Source organism: Topomyia yanbarensis, chromosome 2 (assembly GCF_030247195.1).
Source record: "Topomyia yanbarensis strain Yona2022 chromosome 2, ASM3024719v1, whole genome shotgun sequence".
Lineage (NCBI taxonomy): Eukaryota > Metazoa > Arthropoda > Insecta > Diptera > Culicidae > Topomyia > Topomyia yanbarensis.
In genome coordinates this window covers 370,931,680-370,952,145 of record NC_080671.1, presented here as the reverse complement: position 1 = coordinate 370,952,145, position 20,466 = coordinate 370,931,680, and the positions used below count along the sequence as shown (strand labels likewise).

The 20,466-nt window shown below is 38.1% G+C and overlaps 1 protein-coding gene across 5 annotated transcripts in view; it reads right to left on the bottom strand.

Moving 5' to 3' along the window:
• LOC131684512 (maternal protein pumilio) overlaps window positions 1-20,466 on the bottom strand; it is a 389,632-nt gene that overhangs the window by 310,906 nt on the left and 58,260 nt on the right. For 4 of the 5 annotated variants that reach the window (XM_058967459.1, XM_058967462.1, XM_058967460.1 and 1 more), the window contains exons 5-9: window positions 17,253-17,482; window positions 17,044-17,179; window positions 13,537-13,658; window positions 13,126-13,492; window positions 12,967-13,056 (exon numbers count right to left, since the gene is read on the bottom strand). In XM_058967459.1, the coding sequence (XP_058823442.1) occupies window positions 12,967-13,056; window positions 13,126-13,492; window positions 13,537-13,658; window positions 17,044-17,179; window positions 17,253-17,482 (945 nt within the window). The remainder of the gene's footprint in view (window positions 1-12,966; window positions 13,057-13,125; window positions 13,493-13,536; window positions 13,659-17,043; window positions 17,180-17,252; window positions 17,483-20,466) is intronic. The other variant, XM_058967463.1, reaches the window with a different exon arrangement.

Genomic DNA, 20,466 nt, shown 5'->3' with positions numbered 1-20,466 from the left:
TTAAAACAAATAGATATAGACTATGTATGGCATTGTTATTGTATGAACTTGGCGGAATTTGTACATTTCTCATTCAATTTACATCGGGCACACTTTCATATAATTAGTGGTGTAATCAATGACTTATGAATCATTTCTTCGGATTTAAACTTATTGAATCACTTAAAGTATTGCCATCAAAATTCATTCTACATTGGATATGAAAAATAAATTATTTTCAGAATCCAAAATTGTTGACGATTTTATAAAAATAACAATATATAAAAGCAAATGTGTTTTCAAATATACCAAAATACATTAAAAGTCAAACAAAATATAAAATGCAGAAAATATTTTCTGAAAGCACCAAAATGCACTAACATAAAACAGATAGGTATTACCGGCCTTGGGTTCGGCAAAAAAAACATAGTTCCAAATAAGACTATTCGACGACAGTAGCTTCACAGCACGAAATATATTAACAAATGAAAAATGATAGTTGTCATAGCCGGGGGGACATTTGCTTACAACTTCACACCAATCAACTGAAAAAATTCGTTAGAATTCTTAGAAAACCAGCTAAATTTGAATATTTAATCGGATCAAACACAATTCTACAAACAACAAGCAAGATTCAATCAGTTGATCTGCATTTCGCGTTCAATAGAATTAATCAACCACTTACTACCAACATCGCGTGGTAGATACCCAAACCGATTGATACTCGAATGTCATATTCAGGATTTGCCAACCGCAGCACAATGAGAAAGAATGGAAAACAAAATCGCTTTTCCAACCTGTCAGTGTCAACTACAGCAACAGCATCATCAATAACCGGACGCCTTCGCTGCGCTGCTCGGCCCGTCCCTGCTGCATCAAATCTGTAAAACCGAACGGATGGATATACATCGCGGAACCGTTGCTTGGTACAAATTAATTTCCCACCCTGAAGGGTGCAAGCGTCTATCTCAGCGATATTTAGTGCAATGAATTGCGAAGGTTCCCATCCACGAACAAACGGAAAGTGCGAGCGGATTGGAAAAAAATACAAACTGTTCGATGCAATATCGGCACTCGCTACTTTATCGATGCAAGCAAAATATGCCCTGTTAGACAATGGATTGCTTGCCTTGTATTGTCTGTCCGGGCTGACAGTTCTCATAACTACTCAGGACACATCGTTGTGTTAGACAATGATTGTACGATTTCCATTAGTGAAGAGTGCATGGTGCGCGTATTGCAAGGACAGCTGATCCTTCCAAGTGGTAATAAAAAAAGGATAACATACAAATGCGTTACGACGAGAACACTGAATGTACCATGTGCTATTAGATTTGCATGCTCCATGCAAACTAGCCAGCAATGCGCGTTTTTAGCGTGTACAAAACGATTATCATAAACCACAACACCTCAAGTTTGAGTGTTCTAGAAAATTGCAAACCCGCATTTCTCGAATTGCAGCACACTCTCACGTCAAAACCATTAGGTGAAAAACGTTATCCTTGCATATGGTTGACTAAGCGACAACTTTTGTCTCCGTGACCAAAGTGCAAATTAGAACATTCTGGCACGTTCTACCGGACAAACAGACACCTCCGCTACAGAACTCTCGTTTACTAATGAGGGAAACTAGGCACACAAACATAGGTCAAGTGATGCGTACTTGATGGTACTCCAAACAGTTTATGGCCCGACGTGACGACGTTTCGTACCTCTCGTACGACACCGACAATTCTGTGAGGAAAAATATTTTTTTCAACGCAAATAGAAACGCTTAATCCGTATACCATTCATGATATCTATCAAACAAACCGTGGTGTTTCCCATTTGCGTATCACATTCGAAAAATGAGGTTCCACCTGCAAAGTAACCCTCATCGATAACGCCTAGAAAGCTATAGGTAACACCAAACCATTTCACCCGCACGCCATAAAACGACCTAACCTTACATTTACAAGAAGAAAAAACTCACAATTTGTATAACCTAAATTTAGAGGAAAATAGTCATACATATTCAAACCATTATTATTACCATTCGCACGATCGTCTGGCTCTACCGGAATGTCGGCATGGCACCACACCGTTCGATGGTGGTATACGCTGTAGCATAGGATATAACAACACCGTCCACCAACACCGTCAGCTTTACCGGGTGATTCAGACAAAACTGCATTTACATATCAGCGGCCGGCTGATTTACATAAAAGGAATAAATGTGCGATGCTTCAAGCCCTGGATAACCTCAGCTTTCCATGCCCAGTTAGTGGAGAATAGCAGAATTTCCTTATCCCTTCGCTCCCATCACATAACACAAGCAGCCACGTGCAGCCAGTCAACAAAGCTTGCTTGCTATTGGAACAAGAGGGTACACCAACTATTCCACTTGTGTAAAACGAAAATTTCGTGGAATTTTCTGCATTTCTCTTGTTGCTTACTGAAACGTGAAGATAAATAGCTATCCTCCATTGATGTTATGTAATTAAAGACTCCCCGAATGGGGACGCATAGTATTCGACAGTTAGTTGCCGAACAAATTGCACCAGAAAAGGGTGTGTTTGAAACACCCGAAACGGTCGATCATGTTGTCACAGGTTGAGGAAAACCCCACAAAGCAATCATCATTAGTAGTCGACATATATGACAACACGAAAGGGCGGAGAGGAAAAATCCAGCAAATGTACCTCATACTACACGGTATAACACATCTGCCCATCAGTCACTGTCAAAGACGCGCGGTGGCCAACTATTGCATCACCTTCAATGACCGTCATTATCATTATCGTTATCATTGTAGAGTAATGTTAGTTGCTGCCATCGTCACTCTCAATGCACAAGCACACCCGGCGGCTTCGCTATCCTCTAATGATGAAGTGGGAGGATGAGAACGGTATGTCCTTCGGAAAAGGGCAACTACTACGGGATACACGCCCCACCAGCGAACCCCATGCTGTTAGGGACTGTATGACTAACGAATCATTTTCATCTGTGCCTGTAGCTGAACTGCCGCATCTTGCTCCCTGCTGATTGCCACGGGAGTTTACATTTGCTATCAATAAACCAACAATGGAACTTGTCAGGGTGCGAAGGATTTATGTGGTTCGTGTTTTTTAGAGATTTTTTTAGCATTTCACGGTGACAGAAGAGGTTTGGACTCTGCTTGGCGAATTCTTAAGGAGTAAATTATATTCCCCAGACGTTCACCATTTTAGAAATCAAAATATGATTGTAGTTATGAACGGCTCTGTTTGTAAGGGTGAATTCAAACGCCCGGAAAAACTACCACTGGTATTGACATTTTGTTGGTCTAGAGGAAGTATTGTGATCATATATGATCGCAAAAAAAACTATTCTTTATGCGTTATTTTAAAAATGGCCACTAAGCATTTTGACACCCACATATGCCGAAAACTGATATTTTGGATATATAATTATTTGATTTTTTTTATTAGTTTAAAAATATAACGTAATATAATACAATGTAATTTCTTTGAACTTTGCGAGTTATGCTCGTTATTAATCATATTAAATTAAATCTACGCATTCCCAAAGCCTAAAATATGCTCAGCAAATGCTGAAAGTTATGCAATTTTTCGGAAGAAGTTCTTTGGTTCATAGACATTCAACCTGTTCCATCTTCGCTTCCCAATTGAAAAGTTGACCCTAATCCATATTTTTTTTACATCCCTTCAAATATCAGCTCAACGTGATTGGAAATCTGAGGATAACGATTAGTTCACTTGAAATTAAAGATCATTTTTCGGTGTTTTCTAGTTGAATGAAGTATATCATATGAAATACCAGTTCTTCTTTGTTATAATAGTGAAAAAAGTCAAATAAAAATGGCCGGCAACCAGCTATAAGAAGGAATATAACGTTTACAAAATATAATTCGATTACCTTCTTGGACTAAATCAGCACTCTAGCAAATTGGTCGACCTCAAACTTTTCACAAATTGTGAGCGAATACAGTGTCACAAAACTGGAAATTCCATTGAAGAACTAACTTTTTGCTGTAGTCTCGTGTTTGATCAAGAAAGCCACAAAAAGTCCATCTAAAGTGCTAAAAATCCGCAAATTAACACAAGAATATATCGAAAACCTACTCCTTCGATGCTTTGCTATTTTTGTAGAAGCTAATCTAAAATGACGAGCCATCCCGAATTAGGCGGGATAATCCAGGATTTCAAGATCTTTTCCGGCATGATGAAACGTTCCAGAAAGTGTCCCGGATTTACCAAAATGCTGATTTTGTTCCAAAATAATCATATTGTATAAAACACTCATACGAGTTTTGATACGTGCTGCTTAATCACATCGATTGCATTTTAATCATTCATATATTAATTTAACTATTTAACTAGAAATATGAACTCAACAACCAGAAAAGTAAAATATCACTTCAGGGTGGGTTGATTCGAACAATTTTTCTTTCAGAACCCTCCAATACACTTTTCATTAAGTTTCATTCGTTTAACAACATACCTTTAAAATATATTTCATCACAAACACTCAAATTACTTTAAGTTTTGCTTTTTTGTGTTTCGAATTCATCTCGTCAGTAACTAGCACCGTCTGGGTGTCTAGTTAGACGATGTATCTAAACTAGTACCCAAATTAGCACTAGTTAGACACAAAAATTTCCAAACAGTTCACTCGACATATGTGAACGCCTAAAGCCACATGTCCCGAATGATGTCCCGGGAAGCAAATATAGCTCTGGTTTGCTGACGAGAAAGCGAACACGAACTCTTGTCTTTTGGTTCAAGAGACCAATCGCCTGTTATTATGCAATAAAATTGGACTAAACCGTTTTGCGCGTTAAGGGCACAAGACCTAATATAAATTAAGTTTTGCTTTTTTATTTCGTCCAATTTTATTGCATAATAACAGGCGTTTGGTTTCTTGAACCAAAAGACAAGAGTTCGTCTTCGCTTTCTCGTCAGCAAACCAGAGCTATATTTGCTTCCCGGGACATCACTCGGGACATGTGGCTGTAGGCGTTCACATATGTCGTGTGAACTGTTTGGAATTTTTTGTGTCTAACTAGTGCTAATTTGGGTACTAGTTTAGATACATCGTCTAACTAGACACCCAGACGGTGCTAGTTACTGACGAGATGAATTCGAAACACAAAAAAGCAAAACTTAATTTATATTAGGTATTGTGCCCTTAACGCACAAAGCGGTTTAGTCCAATTTTATTGCACTCAAATTACTTCTACTTATGTGCAAACGGCACGTCACGCACAGCCTTGCAGAATCAGCTGACTTCCAGATTGGTTATCTGTGCTGGAAGATCAGCAACTCATTTCGAATAGCGTTATTATAAATGCTCAAATAAATACTAGAAAAATCGTGGCAATAACAAAATTATTATCTTTGTATCTTATTACATGCTTTCTCAGTAACTACAAAATAAAACTGCAGATCTAAAGATTTTTTTCCATTTTTTTGTAAAATTAATGAAAACGATTTCTGTGTGAGAAAGGAAGTCGAAAATGTTTCATATCATTCATCAAAAAAGCAGTTTATAGTTCGTTTAGCATACATTTTAGGTGGTTCTTATTCCTTTACAGAAGTTTAGATGACGAAGAAACTGGTGAAGGAAATTTCAGGACAGGAAAAGTGATACTTAGAGAAAAAAAATAATGAAAAGTTTGTCTTTCGATGAGGTGATGCTGCACAGTGGTTCGGTGTGCACTAGTGTGAGTAGAACATACAAAGGAAAATTTTCTTTCGAATTTCGCCAGTAATTTTCTTAGTGGAAAAATTTTTTTCATTGACCTATCGCATAAATTCGTAAAAAAGCAAAACATAAACGGTGTGAAGTGTTTTTATGGGCTTTTGAGCAATATTTTGCAAAAAATAAATAAGAAAAAAAAATTCAGAGAATAACTTACGGGTCATTCCAGATCAGATTTACAACCAAAATTTTGATTCTTTCCAAAAAATTTTCTTGCATTCTTTAGCTAAAAATAATCGACACGTATTTTTTGTTTTGGCTGAGCGGGATATTTTTTTCAAGTTATTAGTTTTTGAACTTTTGAAGTTTATGAAATTGAACATTTTTCAATCACTGATAACTCGGAAACGATTCGATATATGGAAACAAATATAACAAAAAAGTTGCGTTTTCAAATGAGTTTACCGAAAAAAATTTACGAAATTTTTTTGCTGTATAACTTATGAAATCTGCAATTATTAGAAAGAAAATGATTTTTTTTAAAATGGACCAATCTTTTTTACTTATTTTCTTTAAATATTAGGAATCATGTTAAAAAGATTGTGTAAAAATTTGGGAGAGAATATCAAAATGCTTTGCGAGATTTTATAATTATAAACATAAAACGAGGCAATTTTACACTAAACGCCCAGTGATAGACCTGTTATAATCGAAATATCTCGTAAAATACTTTGCGTTACATTCTGAAATTTTCACACAATCTTCTCGATATAATAAATTATTACAAAAAGATGAAAAAAAAATTTTTTTGGTTCAGCCGTAAAAAAAAATTGCTTTTATGATTTGCAGAATACATAAGTTACATAACAAAAACAAATATTACAAAAAAATTCCGGTGAGATCATGCGAAACGCAAACTTTTATTATCAAATACTTTTTTCCACATACATAATAATTTCTGAGTTATCAGTGATTGAAAAATATTCAATTTTATTAAATTTATGAAAAAAATTATGAGATTTAAAAAATTTATAAAAATCTATCTATCTATCTATCTATCTATCTATATATATAAAAGTCAATGTTTGTATGTATATGATCTATGGACTCCCAAACGGCTTATCCGATTGGCGCAAAAATTTGTACATAGTAGGCATTTGTTATGGAGCGTGTTTGTATGCTATTGGTTGCGGATTATCTGCCCGCAAGATGGCGCTTCAGAGCAAATTGTGTTTTCCTCCTATTTCGTTGAAAGTCGCAACAACGCGCGGTGGGTATTCGTTAGTGTTTTATAAAGTTCTAAAAAAATTTGAAAAACTCAACTTGAAAAAAATATCATATTCAGCCAAAGCAAGAAATTCGCGCAAAAAATGTTTAGCTAAAAAATACAAAAAATGGAGGTAACTAAAATTTTAGTTGTAGATCTGACTTGGAATGAGACACATGCTGCAAATGTTATAAGTAAATCATTTTTTTAAAGCATCCTCGATTTTTTTTTTATTTGTTTCTAATAATTGCAGATTTTATAACTTATACAACAAAAAAATTGTGAATTTTTTTCGGTAACCTCATTTGAAAACGCAGCATTTTTTGTTTAATATTTTTTCCATGTATCGAATCGTTTCCGAGATATTCCCTTACACATTCAAGTGATTATGTTATTTACGACGCGGAGCTCATGGCAAGTGGAATCTTAAGATATACTGCTCATTGTATCAAAAATATTCTCAGGTGATCCGCATTTGAAAAAATTATGAAGCAGTCAACAGGGTTTAATGATTGGGAAACTCGAAGCTTGCTCATATGACCCTATTCCACGTTTTTCTAAACTTTCTTGCTTCACTGTATCGCTATTTCTTGAGTGTAATGGCTCTTAATATTAAAAATATGTTAAAACTCTTCCAGTATCTTGCTGATTGGATGTCGTTACAATTTAAAAAGTAAAAATTGACTCACTCGTAGTCGTTAATTAAGGAAAAGGGGGACGGGAATAGCATAGTTCGAAAATCGATAACCTTGTACGCAGCTCATCTGGGTTCGATTCCCAACTCCGCACATGGGTTTAGAGATATTTAAATTTTTCTTAACCGAAAAAGGGAAAAAAACTAAAATTGTGGACAAAAATTTACCTTTAATCTTGCAGGATTTACACTCTATTCTATTGATGGTGAAAATGGAGCTTAGATTTCCGGAAATCGAATTCATTCACTTCATGTTATAAATGTGGTTGTCTATGCACAGCAAGAAATTCAATATGATAACACTAAAATTTAGATCCCCATGTATTTAAACGATAACACTGCTTTGTAAGGACATATACGCGACATAATTATTGTCGCAATACGGAAAGGTGAATTCCGTTACGATTGAGTGTTTGGAAAAAATTCTTTCCAGGTATCCTCCACGGTATACCTGTGATGAGAACCCAGTTGACCCGAATTATTTTAATTCCTTCGTGACCTTAATGTGGATTGTCGGTCACATGACAAGAGCTTGACGAAAATCACGAATTCATAATCATCCAAAATGTTACGCATAATGCGAAAACCTCTCGCTTTCACGGTCTTGAAACTTTCATCTATCGAACGGCCTACGGTGTCATATTTGTTAGTTCGTGGTCAACGGATGGATTCGTACTAAATGTAAGCCTAAATGTTGTATTATGTCTTGTGAACTAATGCAAACACTGTTACAGGAGACAAACGCATATACGACATATATTTGGATTGTTTCACGATAGGCAAAGGGAAGAGAGAGAATTGTCGTAGAGCTATTTAAGTGGCCAGTCTCTCCACACAGGATTCTTTGTAGCGTGTTCTTTCAAGCTAGCCAGTTATGCACTGGAAGTAATCTTTCAGATAGCCATTTATGAATAGCGTTATCAAGTGGTCGGTGTTAAGTCAGACCGGACTAAGTGACAAAATATTGATTTCGAGAAAAACGAGTTTAAAGTTTGAATCGCAGCATCCTTTACGTTATAAATGAAAATTTATTTTTGCCATAATTCTTGTTTATTGTTACATATTTTAAATCTGGCAAAAGTCTAATGTAGCTGAAGAAATTCTTTATCCAGTGCTATCATTATCTTATTTTTTGATGTTTTGCGACTTAGTCCGGTCTGACTTAACACCGACCAAGTTATACACAGTGGAAAACCCCAAGCAGAATTCGCAAAGAAGGTTATACACCTAGTGCCAGGGATGTAATGCACCTCAGAGCAAAGAAAGAGAAGAATAAAAAACGCTCTTAGCGCTTTTCATGCGAACCACCGCTCTTCTCTTTCACAATAAACCTCTTCACTCCGATGTGTGTTGCTCCCATACGTGCATTCTACTCCATGGCTGCACACCTCAAAGAGTAGAAATAAAGAGGCTCTTTAGTGTGAATCTTGGTCCCACGCGCAAGAGAAGGCAACCAAAAACCATTTTAAACGTTCTTCCGAACAATCTTTATCAGAATAGTAGTTTGATTCGCCTTCCTACCTGCTTGCCAGTGAGGAGAGGCACAAAAAAATTGGCTCTTCAAGGTGACTCTTGGCGCGAAATTATGCAGCTCTTGGTGCACAGATCTTTCTCTTTTTCGTTTTCAAGTTTCTCTTTGAGCGGTCGTTCTGCACATCGCAGTGTTTTTATGCTGCTCTATTTTTCATCGGTGTATTTCGCTCTTTGTGCGCATTGTGCGAGCAAATAACAAGCCTGCCTAGTGCAACAAACATCAACACACAATCTTCAACATCGCCTACCAAACCAGAAAAGCTATGTCCAGTCGATTGTTTGAAGTGTTTTGCCGCATTTCTTTCACTTTAATAATTTCCAAAAATTTTCAATGGGTTGAAAATCTGGTCAATTTGGTAGATCGAGAGTAGATGTTGGTTAATGTTGAGCTAGCTTTTTAATTAAAATATTAATTAATTTACTATCTAATTTTAAAATAGGTGCCCCGGGACAGACGGAGATTATGCATACAATAATAGCCATCGTTTTGTATTTATGGGTGAAAATGTAGCGCCATTTGTAAAACACACGTTTTTAGGACGAAAAAAGGATTTTAATGATATCAAAGAAATTATTTGCCTCACAGGAAACTATACCAGGTACGTACCATTCGAAGTAAAATGGCTTGCCAATGGAAAATAATAGTTTCTTTTGATTTTTTTTGTTTTTCACAGTTTTATAAGGTAACCTGAACAATGGTCGCTTCTATCAATAATCTAATATATACTTTTATTTATTTATTACCTACAGGTATTATTTTACTTCTTTGTTACCTTGAATCAAATCAAAGAATACCATGTTTTACACGTTTTGGTACTTTTACTACCTATATTTGAAAAAAAAATGCACGACATTAACACGCAAAATTCTGTGATTTTTGATTTTTAAATTTACGGCAACTGCAAATGCCTAGCTAAATCATCAATTTGTGAGTGAATTTGAACTACCCCGGACCATCGTTCTTTCACATTTGAAGTTTTAAATTTCTAAACACGATATTAACAATGTCACAAAAAGGTATATTGTGGTCAAGACGACTGACACTTGCTGTCGAGATAAATTCGAAACCGTTAAACCCAACTAACCAATTTTCTCCTTAGGGACAGATATAACAAAGTGCAAAAAAATGTGTAATTTTTTTGTTAGATTATTTAAGCAAAAACACCAAATATACTTCCTTCCATCAAACTTTTGTTCTACAAAGAGTGCTCAGTAGTACGACATTTCAAACTTAGTTGTGTATTTCTGGTGAAATTTACTGAAATCAAGGAAATGTAAAATCTTCACCAACTTAAGCATTAATTCTTTATTGGATAGAAGTTTGACGGCAAAAGTTGGTATCTTTTACACTTTCGGGCGTAAGTGAACTACGCAATCTATATCTGGTACAAATTTACTCGATAATCCCTCTCAGAGATAGCATAGAACCACAATTCAATTAGCTTCTGAAACCGAATATATGCGAACGTGAATGCGCTGTAACGAAAGAACGACTAACGAGGGAAACGAACCATACGTTTCATACATCGCGGCGGGCATGAATTGAATTTCTGTTCTCTTTCAAGCTCACGCGAGTATGTCGATTTTTCTAAGCTCTGAGAATGCTATGGGTATAAATATGTTTTTATGGTGTGCTGCATTATTGCGTCGGTCACCTTTTGGAAAGAATCCATAGCTGGAAATCTGTCACCCTAGACCTAGAGCTAAAAACCAAAGTTTTTTTGAATTCTTTCCACGAACTACTTATGACGTCATGGTGCGTTTCCCGGAGTAGATATTGAAGTTTTGTAAACTTAGCAGTAAAAAGTAACCGGGGCGAAATCTTGCGTATTGGCTGGCTCAGCGATCATGGTCATCAGCTGCGTTGGCTAGTATCTTTTTAGCGATCTCTACTCGACGTATTTTAGTAAAAACAGCTCTTTCGTTATGAGTCTGGTGGCGACGTGCATCATAACCAAAACATCTCAAACATGTCGATCCATAAGAGATGTTGGAGAGGCTATGCTAATTTATTTTCGAGCATAATTTTCTAGAGTATTTTGATGTTATCGTCGTTAACAGTGGTAAATGGACGATTCACCCGAAACAAGTTTTCTACGAATCCACGACCCTCATTGAATATATTATGATACTCAAATACTTGTGTTCTCGATACAGAAAACTCCCTAAAAACGTCTGAGTTCAAAGATTCCGTAGCAGTAGTTCCATTTGACGTCCAAAATATCATACAAACTTGTTCAAAATTTTGATTTGGTATGGCATAGCACGAACACCTGCACAAATCGTAGATGGAGTTGCAGAATTGAGCATATCAGACTTCGCCACGATCTACAATGATGTAGACCCGCTAATCTCCACACAACTGGCCACGTCCTTACAAGCGTTTTTATTTCATAATGGTCCTATCATCTACTTAAGGAAAACGCTCGGAACCGAAACAGTTTTCATAGATGACGGATATACCAAAAGACGAAAAAATGTGAGCTGGAGATTATATAAATTCATATCACACAAATCTCTGAAAAATGTGCGATGTTCAAAATTTTTGATTTTCATTAAAATTCGCCGCGTCTTAAACAAATAGCTACCAAACATACGCTAATCAACATCTTCCGCTCAAGCCTCACATGATTGTCACAGAAAATTATACTAACCTAAGAAAAATTTGTTTTCCAATTTCAGTGTTCGCGCGGTTTTATTGGAACAGTCCGGGTCAAATTTGATCAGTGGGTTACTGCGCAACAAGAGAAAAGCGGGCTCGCACAAAACATAAATGGTCGATACGAACAAAAGTTTCTGTAATGAGCTGATCGAAATAGTTTTGAAAAGATACACAGAGAACTGAAGATCAAATGCTTGCTTCGAGACTCTTTGATTTTTTTCCGAAGTTTGTGCTGCCCTAAATGTACTAAATCAGTCTACGGGGGACTGATTAGCAGAAAAAAACTAAAATAACAAAAGTTTAATTAATATCTTTAATAACTAATAACTTTAGTGTTCTAATTCGTCGTATAATAATTGACATAGATTTTACCATTTTAAAAAATTCTTGAAGAAATATGTCCTTCGGTGTATACAGTGACTAGTATGATTTCAATATGATCGCAACTCAACATGATCGCAACTAAACAGGAGCTAACGGAAAATATTCCGTAACCAGTAGTTCGCAGGTGAACACAAGTAGCGTTCTTTTTCGCATGTGACGTCTATGACTGCGGTCAAGTCGGTTGTGCTCTACTAATTATATGAAGTCAAAACGTTAATCCCGACTTACTAAATGAAAGCTGTATTTGCAAATAGAAATCCCATTACACCGATGTAGCACCAGGAGAAAACGAAAACGGTATTAAATATTGACGATTTTGGTCCCGATATTATGCAGTCGATGATTCACGTTTTCTTTCAGATTGTCACAATGCAAAAACGAAGATAGATGATAGAGGTGTTTAGTCTAGTAATGATCTGCGGCTAAAAACTGGATGATCAGGTAAAAAGTTAGGTAAACATGTTATGTTTGGTTCTATAAGTAAATGCATCTGCCTTAGATTGTCACTTTTGAATATCGTATGACCTTTTCACTCTAAAAATCATGCTAGTTATATCTTACAAATTGAAGCTTTACATCAAGCTCTTTGCAAGGATTCTAGCGCCATCTACATATCAATTTCCGAAAAAGCTTGTACTTGTGCCATGCACAGAAATTCGCTCTCAGAAAATTGGAATTATTTACTGTCAAAATTAAAACCGGCTTTCAATCGTTTGTTTCACCTGTGATATTTCTTCGGTTCAAAAGTACATAAACATCACTTACCTGTACATCGAAGTTGTGTGGCTGTTGCAGCAGATTAGCAGGAGATTCAATCTGGTTATGACCCTGTCCGGGTTGGTTCACCATTTGACTCTAAAATGACGCAAAACATCCCCAAGGTTCTTAATCTGATAGCAACAAAATTCAGTTCAATCGCCAAACCTGCGTAATCTGCGGGATCCCTCCTACGCCGTTCATCACGTGACTCTGCATCTGGTTGAGCTGGTTCATTTGATTCATCTGGCTGAGCTGATTCATTTGGCTCATTTGATTTATCATTTGAGGATGGTAAGAGCCGAGGGCAGCGGCAGCTGCTTGCTGAACGACATCGTTGGTACCGCCACCGGCACCGACCGCAGCTGCAGCAGCAGCCGCAGCCGAACCGAGCATGTGATGGAGCGAGGGATGCTGGGGAAAGCCGGAGCCATGGTGCGATTGGGCGTCCAGCAGGTTCGAGCCGCGCGGAACATGCTCCTCCGCCGGCGACGGTTGGCGGGAACCGGGAGTGCGACTGGAAGTAAAAATGTAACTACAGCTCTGTTACAGATTGGTGTTAACTGAGCCAGAACATACTTAAATCCTTTGTCGTCGTCAATTCCGTTCACAATCACCACTCCGTTGGTCGAGTTTACTTCCTCCTTTTTCAAACCGTTCGATTCGAATGGCGAGTTGGCTTTATCTTTATCGTCAGATGTCTGGAATTGGAAAGTTTGGTAATTATTCTTTGTTATTTAAATATGTGGACCCTGATCAACGATGCAGAGTTAACCTGTGCTGGAATAAAGTGCACAAAACGGTAATACAACAACGTATAGTAAATAGTTGTTCCTTTTTATGTTGCAACGACATTTAATTAGCAAGGGACTGGAAGGTGTGAAATAATTTTCAATATAAAGAGCCATACTACTCAAGGAAGTTTAGAAAAGCGTTGAATAGGGCCATATGACTGTTCCGAATGCACAAGTCACTCAGTGACTTTACGCTTGTCCGGACATGCCACAGACTCAGGTGATTCGCACTCCCAATAATGCCAAAATTTCCTGACTCCTGCGGTAGAAGACAAAAGGTTAAGTCGCCAGTAAACTATAAGCTTACTCATATGACCCTAATCCACGCTTTTCTAAACTTTTATCCTTCAACTCCTTGCTCCACCTTGAGAACTATGACTCTTAATATTGAACAATATTTCACACCTTCCAGTCCCTTGCTAATTAAATTTCGTTATAACATAAAAAAGGAAAAATTGACCCACCCTTAGTCGTCAATAAAAAAGAAAAAGGGAAAAAGAAAACAGTTGTGCCAGTACAAAAATGTATCAATTATTCCATTATTTGTGTAGCACTATAAATCATGAAATATCTCGTAATTGGATTTAGCTGAGTTCAGTAGGTTTTAATTCAGTCCTCATAATTTCTTGCACCAACATCATTCTTAATGACTCATCATCTATCATAGATTTAATCTAGTTTTGCATATAACGCAAAAAAATTACGCTAATAGTTACAGGTACAATTTTGTCTAGCGCAAATAATATTTTAAAATTCCGTCTGTTTTCTGAGCTTTGGAATGAACCTAAGCTGCCCTTTTGGTGTATAAACCAAACGCCTGGTACTATGGCAGTTTCCCAAATGAGAACATTTTTGGATTAGACCCAGACTAGGAGAAACCAAAACACTAAAAAACCATACTTATTTTATGTTAGGTCTAGTACCCTTCTGCACAAAAATTTGGTCTTAGCCAAAATTGTTCCCATTTGGGAAATTTACATAGTACCAAGCGTTTGGTTCTTATAACGACAGGTTCGGTTCACATCCCGCATCGGCAAACAGAGCCTCTTTGTTTACTATAGAAACATAATTCGGTATAAGCCAGTTGTTTAGCGTTCACGCAAGACGTTCGAATTTTCGGATTTTATTGCCTAATTAGCGCCAATTTGGTGCAGTTTAGACATATCTAACTAGCATTAAGTTGGTGTTGGTTACTTAAGAGGAGAATCCGAAACACTGAAAACCATGCTTCATACTGCATCGCCACTCTTCAAGATTCGAATGTTTTTGGAACTATTTGCTAAATACAAGTAAAACGTCAGCTGAACGGAAGAACGGTTCATGCGAATTAGATCTCTTAAGACAACTATTAATCAGGAATAGTTTTTCGAAGGGAACTGTTGTGCTCTCACTAGTTTCTGCGCTCATGGTGACAGTTTCAAAAACATCGAACATGTCGTGTGAGTAGGCACCTAATATTATAGGGCCAGACCTCTATTAAATCATTCCTTTCAGGTTAAGGAAGAGAGTAGTCTCTTGGTGGTGATAGTTGTGATATCGATTTTTAAACTCGATGTTCATCCTGCCGACTTTTTCGGGGGAGAACTTTTTAACCCTTCATGAGGATTTGCAACCTTTTGTTTGGTGGGTTCATGCTTCAAACACAAAACTAATAATCGTGGTGCGATTTTGGAATAGTAGCATGATGCCAAATCAGTCCAAAACAACGGTTTTTGATAACGTTGTTTCAATAACGGCGAAAGCCTTTTTTGGGGTCTCTCAAGTTTTGTAAATCTCGTCATTTATGATCCTTTTGGCCACGAAAAGGTTTTCTATGTTTGCCACAAGTGCAAATGGCCTACCAAATCAGGTACTTTGAAGTAAATGTTGTCGGCTTCTTCCGTTTGAACGGTCATGCGCAACAAACTTGTCCTTATCCTGGAACCTTTGAGACGGTTGACCCGCCAGTTTTACCAAGGTGCGTTGTGACAACGCAGGATTTTGCATGTCGGTGCACAAAATCCTTTCCCGAACGATTTGATGAGTTTCTTCTATCTCAACCGAAATCACACTAACATCGGCAATGTAAACAATACACTCTAAATAGAAACTGGGAAAAAATTGGTTCATTTCGGTCAACTATGAAAAAAGTTAAGCAAGTTTGAAAGTGTCGCAATAACTAGCGACTTACCCTTTATACAGGGTTAGAACATGAGGTTTTCTGACAGGGCATTTTCTAGAGGTTACCGGATGCTAACAGCAAACTGTCATGCTATTATTGTTCAATATGATTTGACTAATGGAACGACTAAATCGGCTTCAAATTGATCAAGTGTTTACAAAAAACAGGTCTATGTAAGGAATATGTATCGTGTGCTACGACCATATTAAGGTCGACAAATCGGCCCAATTAGTCCGTTCTCAACATCTTGGCTTGTCGTATGCAACTATTCGCTGTATTTTCCGGAAGGATCTTGGTTTATAAGCCTGGTAACAGTATTGGTTACCGCCCGCATTTGAAGCCTGTAGTCTTTGGAATTATGGCAGATAAATACGGTGAACGTTTAACTTCTTGCCGTGGTGTTGGCCACCTAGATCGTGCGATATCACATTTCTAAACATTTTTCTACGGGACTATGTGAAATTAAAAGTCTATGTGGATAAGACTGTAACGATTGAAGCATCGGAAACCAATATTACACGAGTAATAAGCCAGATACATATGAAATGCCTGAAAGCGACGTCAAAAATTGGACCATTCGAATGGACCACCTCAAGCGCTGCTTTCAAACAATAAATGGCAAAGAATGTTCTTACGAGTGATAATAAAGATTTCGCGATTTTATTCATTTTTCAGTTTATTGCTAGTTAAAAAAACTAATGATGGATTACCCTGTACATTATGTCGTTGGTCCTTTCGACCATTTATCCTATCAGTGACCAGTTCCAAGAGCTAAATTTCATTCGTTCATTTCTTCTGAGTTAGTCAAATGTTTTTCTTTGTTTATTTTGAAGCAAATATGACTATTTAATACGCGGTTCTATTCAGGGAAAAGGAAATTTAAGGGTAATGTGGTAAAACTGTTTAACCAACGTTTTGCATTATTCCTAGTTTTCGGTAGGTCTGAGGGATATAACAATTTGGTCGAAATCCCTACATTCACTCCCAAATATTCCTGGGTGTTTACACAAACTGAATGGGTTATGGTCTCCACTCCATAAATTTCGACCAGTGGAAGTCTGGCGGAAAATTCAAAAATTTATGGTTCTTACTAAACCTATTTTTGCTATTAGTAGACTGCGTTTAACTTACCTTGTCATTATCATCAAATTTCAATCCCTTAAATCGAGGTTCCAAGCTAGCAAGCGGGCTTTCCTTATTTGTCGGTGATCCACCGAGGACGTATTCAACCATTTTAACACCGAGACCACCGGTGGAGTCACGTGGGCTAAAATTGATAAATAAAACAAATATTAGATTCTTCGCACTTATATTTGGGGGTCAAGAACCAGACGACATACCTTAAGATTCCTGTCGATCCAGTAGGATTCGTGTCCGGAGCATGTGGAAAAATACGTCTCGAAGCCAGTATTGCATCCCCTTGCGAGGACCATGTCGAATCTCTCCAAACCTGGTGGTCAGTACTGCCGTGAAGCTGCAGAGGAGCCAGCGGACCAGTCGCTCCAGTGGCCATCTTGACATCGTTACTGCCACCCTTATCCCAGAGCTTTTTCGTTGCTGATGTGGTGATCTGGGAAAATAAGTAAGCATAAAAGTAACATCAGAAAATGAACGTATCGTAAAGGGTAGCAAATCATATAGTTAACCATCGACCTGACCAATCATAACCGAGGCCCGCAGCACAAATTTCAATCAAATTAACGGCTGTATGCCCCTCTGACGTCACTAGTGCGTAAGTGGACTAGGAAAATTGAACGAAGGCAATTTCTCCAGCCACCAATCCCCCAAAGTGGAAGCGAAATCGATCATTTGAAACAGTGAAAGACCCCTGCAAGAGGAACACGATAATTATCCGCGGAACAAACGACCTACAAAGTTTGGAAGCTTCATACGAGATTCGCTCTCCACTTCACATAACACAGACAACCGCGGCATTTCGCGAAAATTTTCATAGCTATCTGGCACAACGACAGTAGAGTATGTACCTATTTAGCTGAAACCCAAGAAAAATAGGCGATCGTGTTGAGCACCTTCGCGATGCCGGACGACGCCGCGTATTCGTAAATAATTAGTTTGATTCTTTGGTTCACTTTTCCTTTTCCATTAACACGATGCCGCGCAGAAAATTGTGTGCAGCGAACAACAAATACATCTGCTGCTCTTCGCGTTTGTCTACAGCATTTGACATTGGTGAGTATGGCTACTGGCTAGTCTAAGGATGATGTCGCTTACCAAGGCGTTAAGGAGGAACGAACAATGGTGTGAAAATCGAAAAAGGCTGTTATTTTTCCACACCGTGTGTGGAACTACAGAGGCTACCAAAATATACATAGAACAATGGTTGTCAACGGTTTTTTGTACATTGCATTTTAATTTAAAAAAAATTGAAAAAAAACATCCTTTATTTTACACACTCACCTACAAGGGTATAGAATATATTGAGTTGATCAATTACGGTTAGAATACGGAAAAGTTGAACAATACTAATTTTGAGGTCCAACTGCCCAAAAACAAAGATTTCGGTACAAAAAATAAATTTAAAGTATGCATATGCTATTTCCACAGAGTTGTTCAAAATATTTTGCAATTTTGCTGAGGACAACTGCTATAGAATTTCTAATGGATCCTACTTCCGGTTAGTACGAACACGCAGAAAATGTCGATTTTAATAAATTCTGCAATGAATGTATAAAGGTGAAAACTTTTCCAAAATATAACCACAACTGCGTCGATTTGTAGTATTAGGTCACTAACATCCATTCAAAGTCTATTTGGCCACATTGGCCACCATCATCGGTTCCGGAAGCCCCGGCGGAAGTATCTAAATTCAGAATAACAGTCACATCGGTTTCTCGGAGATGGCTAGACCGATTCAACTAAACTTGGTCTCAAATGAAAGGTATTGCGTCCTCGTAAATGACTATTTAATTTCATCCCGATCCGACATTCGGTTCCGGAGTTACAGGTTCTGGCGTGCGATCACATAGCAAATTGTGATTCAAACCGATACTCCGATGAAAGCAAAAAAGGTAAAAATTTCGCTAAAATGTCTCTCAAACAACTTAAATTTGCTGTTCTAGGTCACCGACGGCCAACCAAACTTTTGTTGACTACATTGACCACCATAGACGGTTCCGGAAGTTCCCGGGAAAAGCGACCATCTTTCAATATTTACGAACTCACATCAGTTTCCCGGAAATGGTTGGGCCGATTTTCACAAACTTAGTCCCAAATGATAGCTATAATAATAGATGTCTATAAAATTTCGTACGGATCGCTTATATGGGTCCGGAAATATAGACTAAATCTTCCGGTCACATATGAAATTTCCATATAAGCCGGAACTCAAATTTTTTTTTCAGATGGGACCCCATGAAATTTCAGAAATCGAGTTCGTAATTTTTGATGCCAAACATCTTTGAAATGCATGAAACGACGAGATTTTATGTCATCTAGAAAAATTTTAGGTGGATTTAAACAGGTTTTTTTAGAGAGCAGTAAAAAACTTTTCAGGAAAACCCTAGACCTGAGGGAAAATGTACAAAACCCCAATGTCTCAGGGAACGGGTTTGGGCTGCCATCACCCGACCCGCTAAAAAACGACTGCTCTTGCCCAGAATCTGATTCCTCCCCGGCACTAACATACGGCATTACCTCGGGGACCGTGTATTTTTTTTTTTTTTTTTTTTTACAATGGAGAAGACCTTTATGTCCTAGCCCAGTACACGTGCTAACGGTAGGGTCCAATCTACCACACGGGGTGCACTGGGGGCGTGTCGGACTCGAATGGTGACCAGCCATTAATACCGACTAAACTCCATTGGGCTCCGCCATCATTCCTCCCAGGAACTACCTCTCGGTATTACTTCTGGGGGGATGGCTGTACTGAATGTACTCATTCACTCTCACTCACGCGATCATACATCCTGTATGAGGCTTACTTGGGTGCTCTCTAAATCACACTTTGATTCACTCTCAAACACTCCCACATGAGGCTGACTTTTGTGCTCACCTTTTACGTTCCATGCGAGGCTGATTTGTGTGCTCACCTTACTCATTCCTTGCTAGGCTTACTTTTGTGCTCGCCCTACCCATCCATGTGAGGCTGACTTGGGTGCTCACCCTATCACCTGATTCACTCTCAATCGTGCCACTCTATTGTACCTTTGTCACTCCCTCTGGCATCCCATGTGGGACATTTTTCTTAGGCCCCACTTCTGACATACCATGCGAGGCTGACTTTTGTGCTCACCTTTTTCATTCCTTGCTAGGCTGACTTTTGTGCTAGCCTCTACCAACCTGTGAGGCTGACTTTTATGCTCACCCTTAACATGCAGTGTGAGACTGACTTGGATGCTCACCCTTTCACTCCTCTGCCACGCCATGAGGCATCGATAGCTTAGTTCCAACATACTACGCCACGACCCTCCCGTCTTGGCATGAGGCAGTCCACTTATACGCCTATACACTCACTCTTCTGTCTTGCTTCGGGGTGGCTGGGTTTACCCCTTACGCGGTTGCCATTCGCTGCGCCAACCTACCTCGGCATGAACA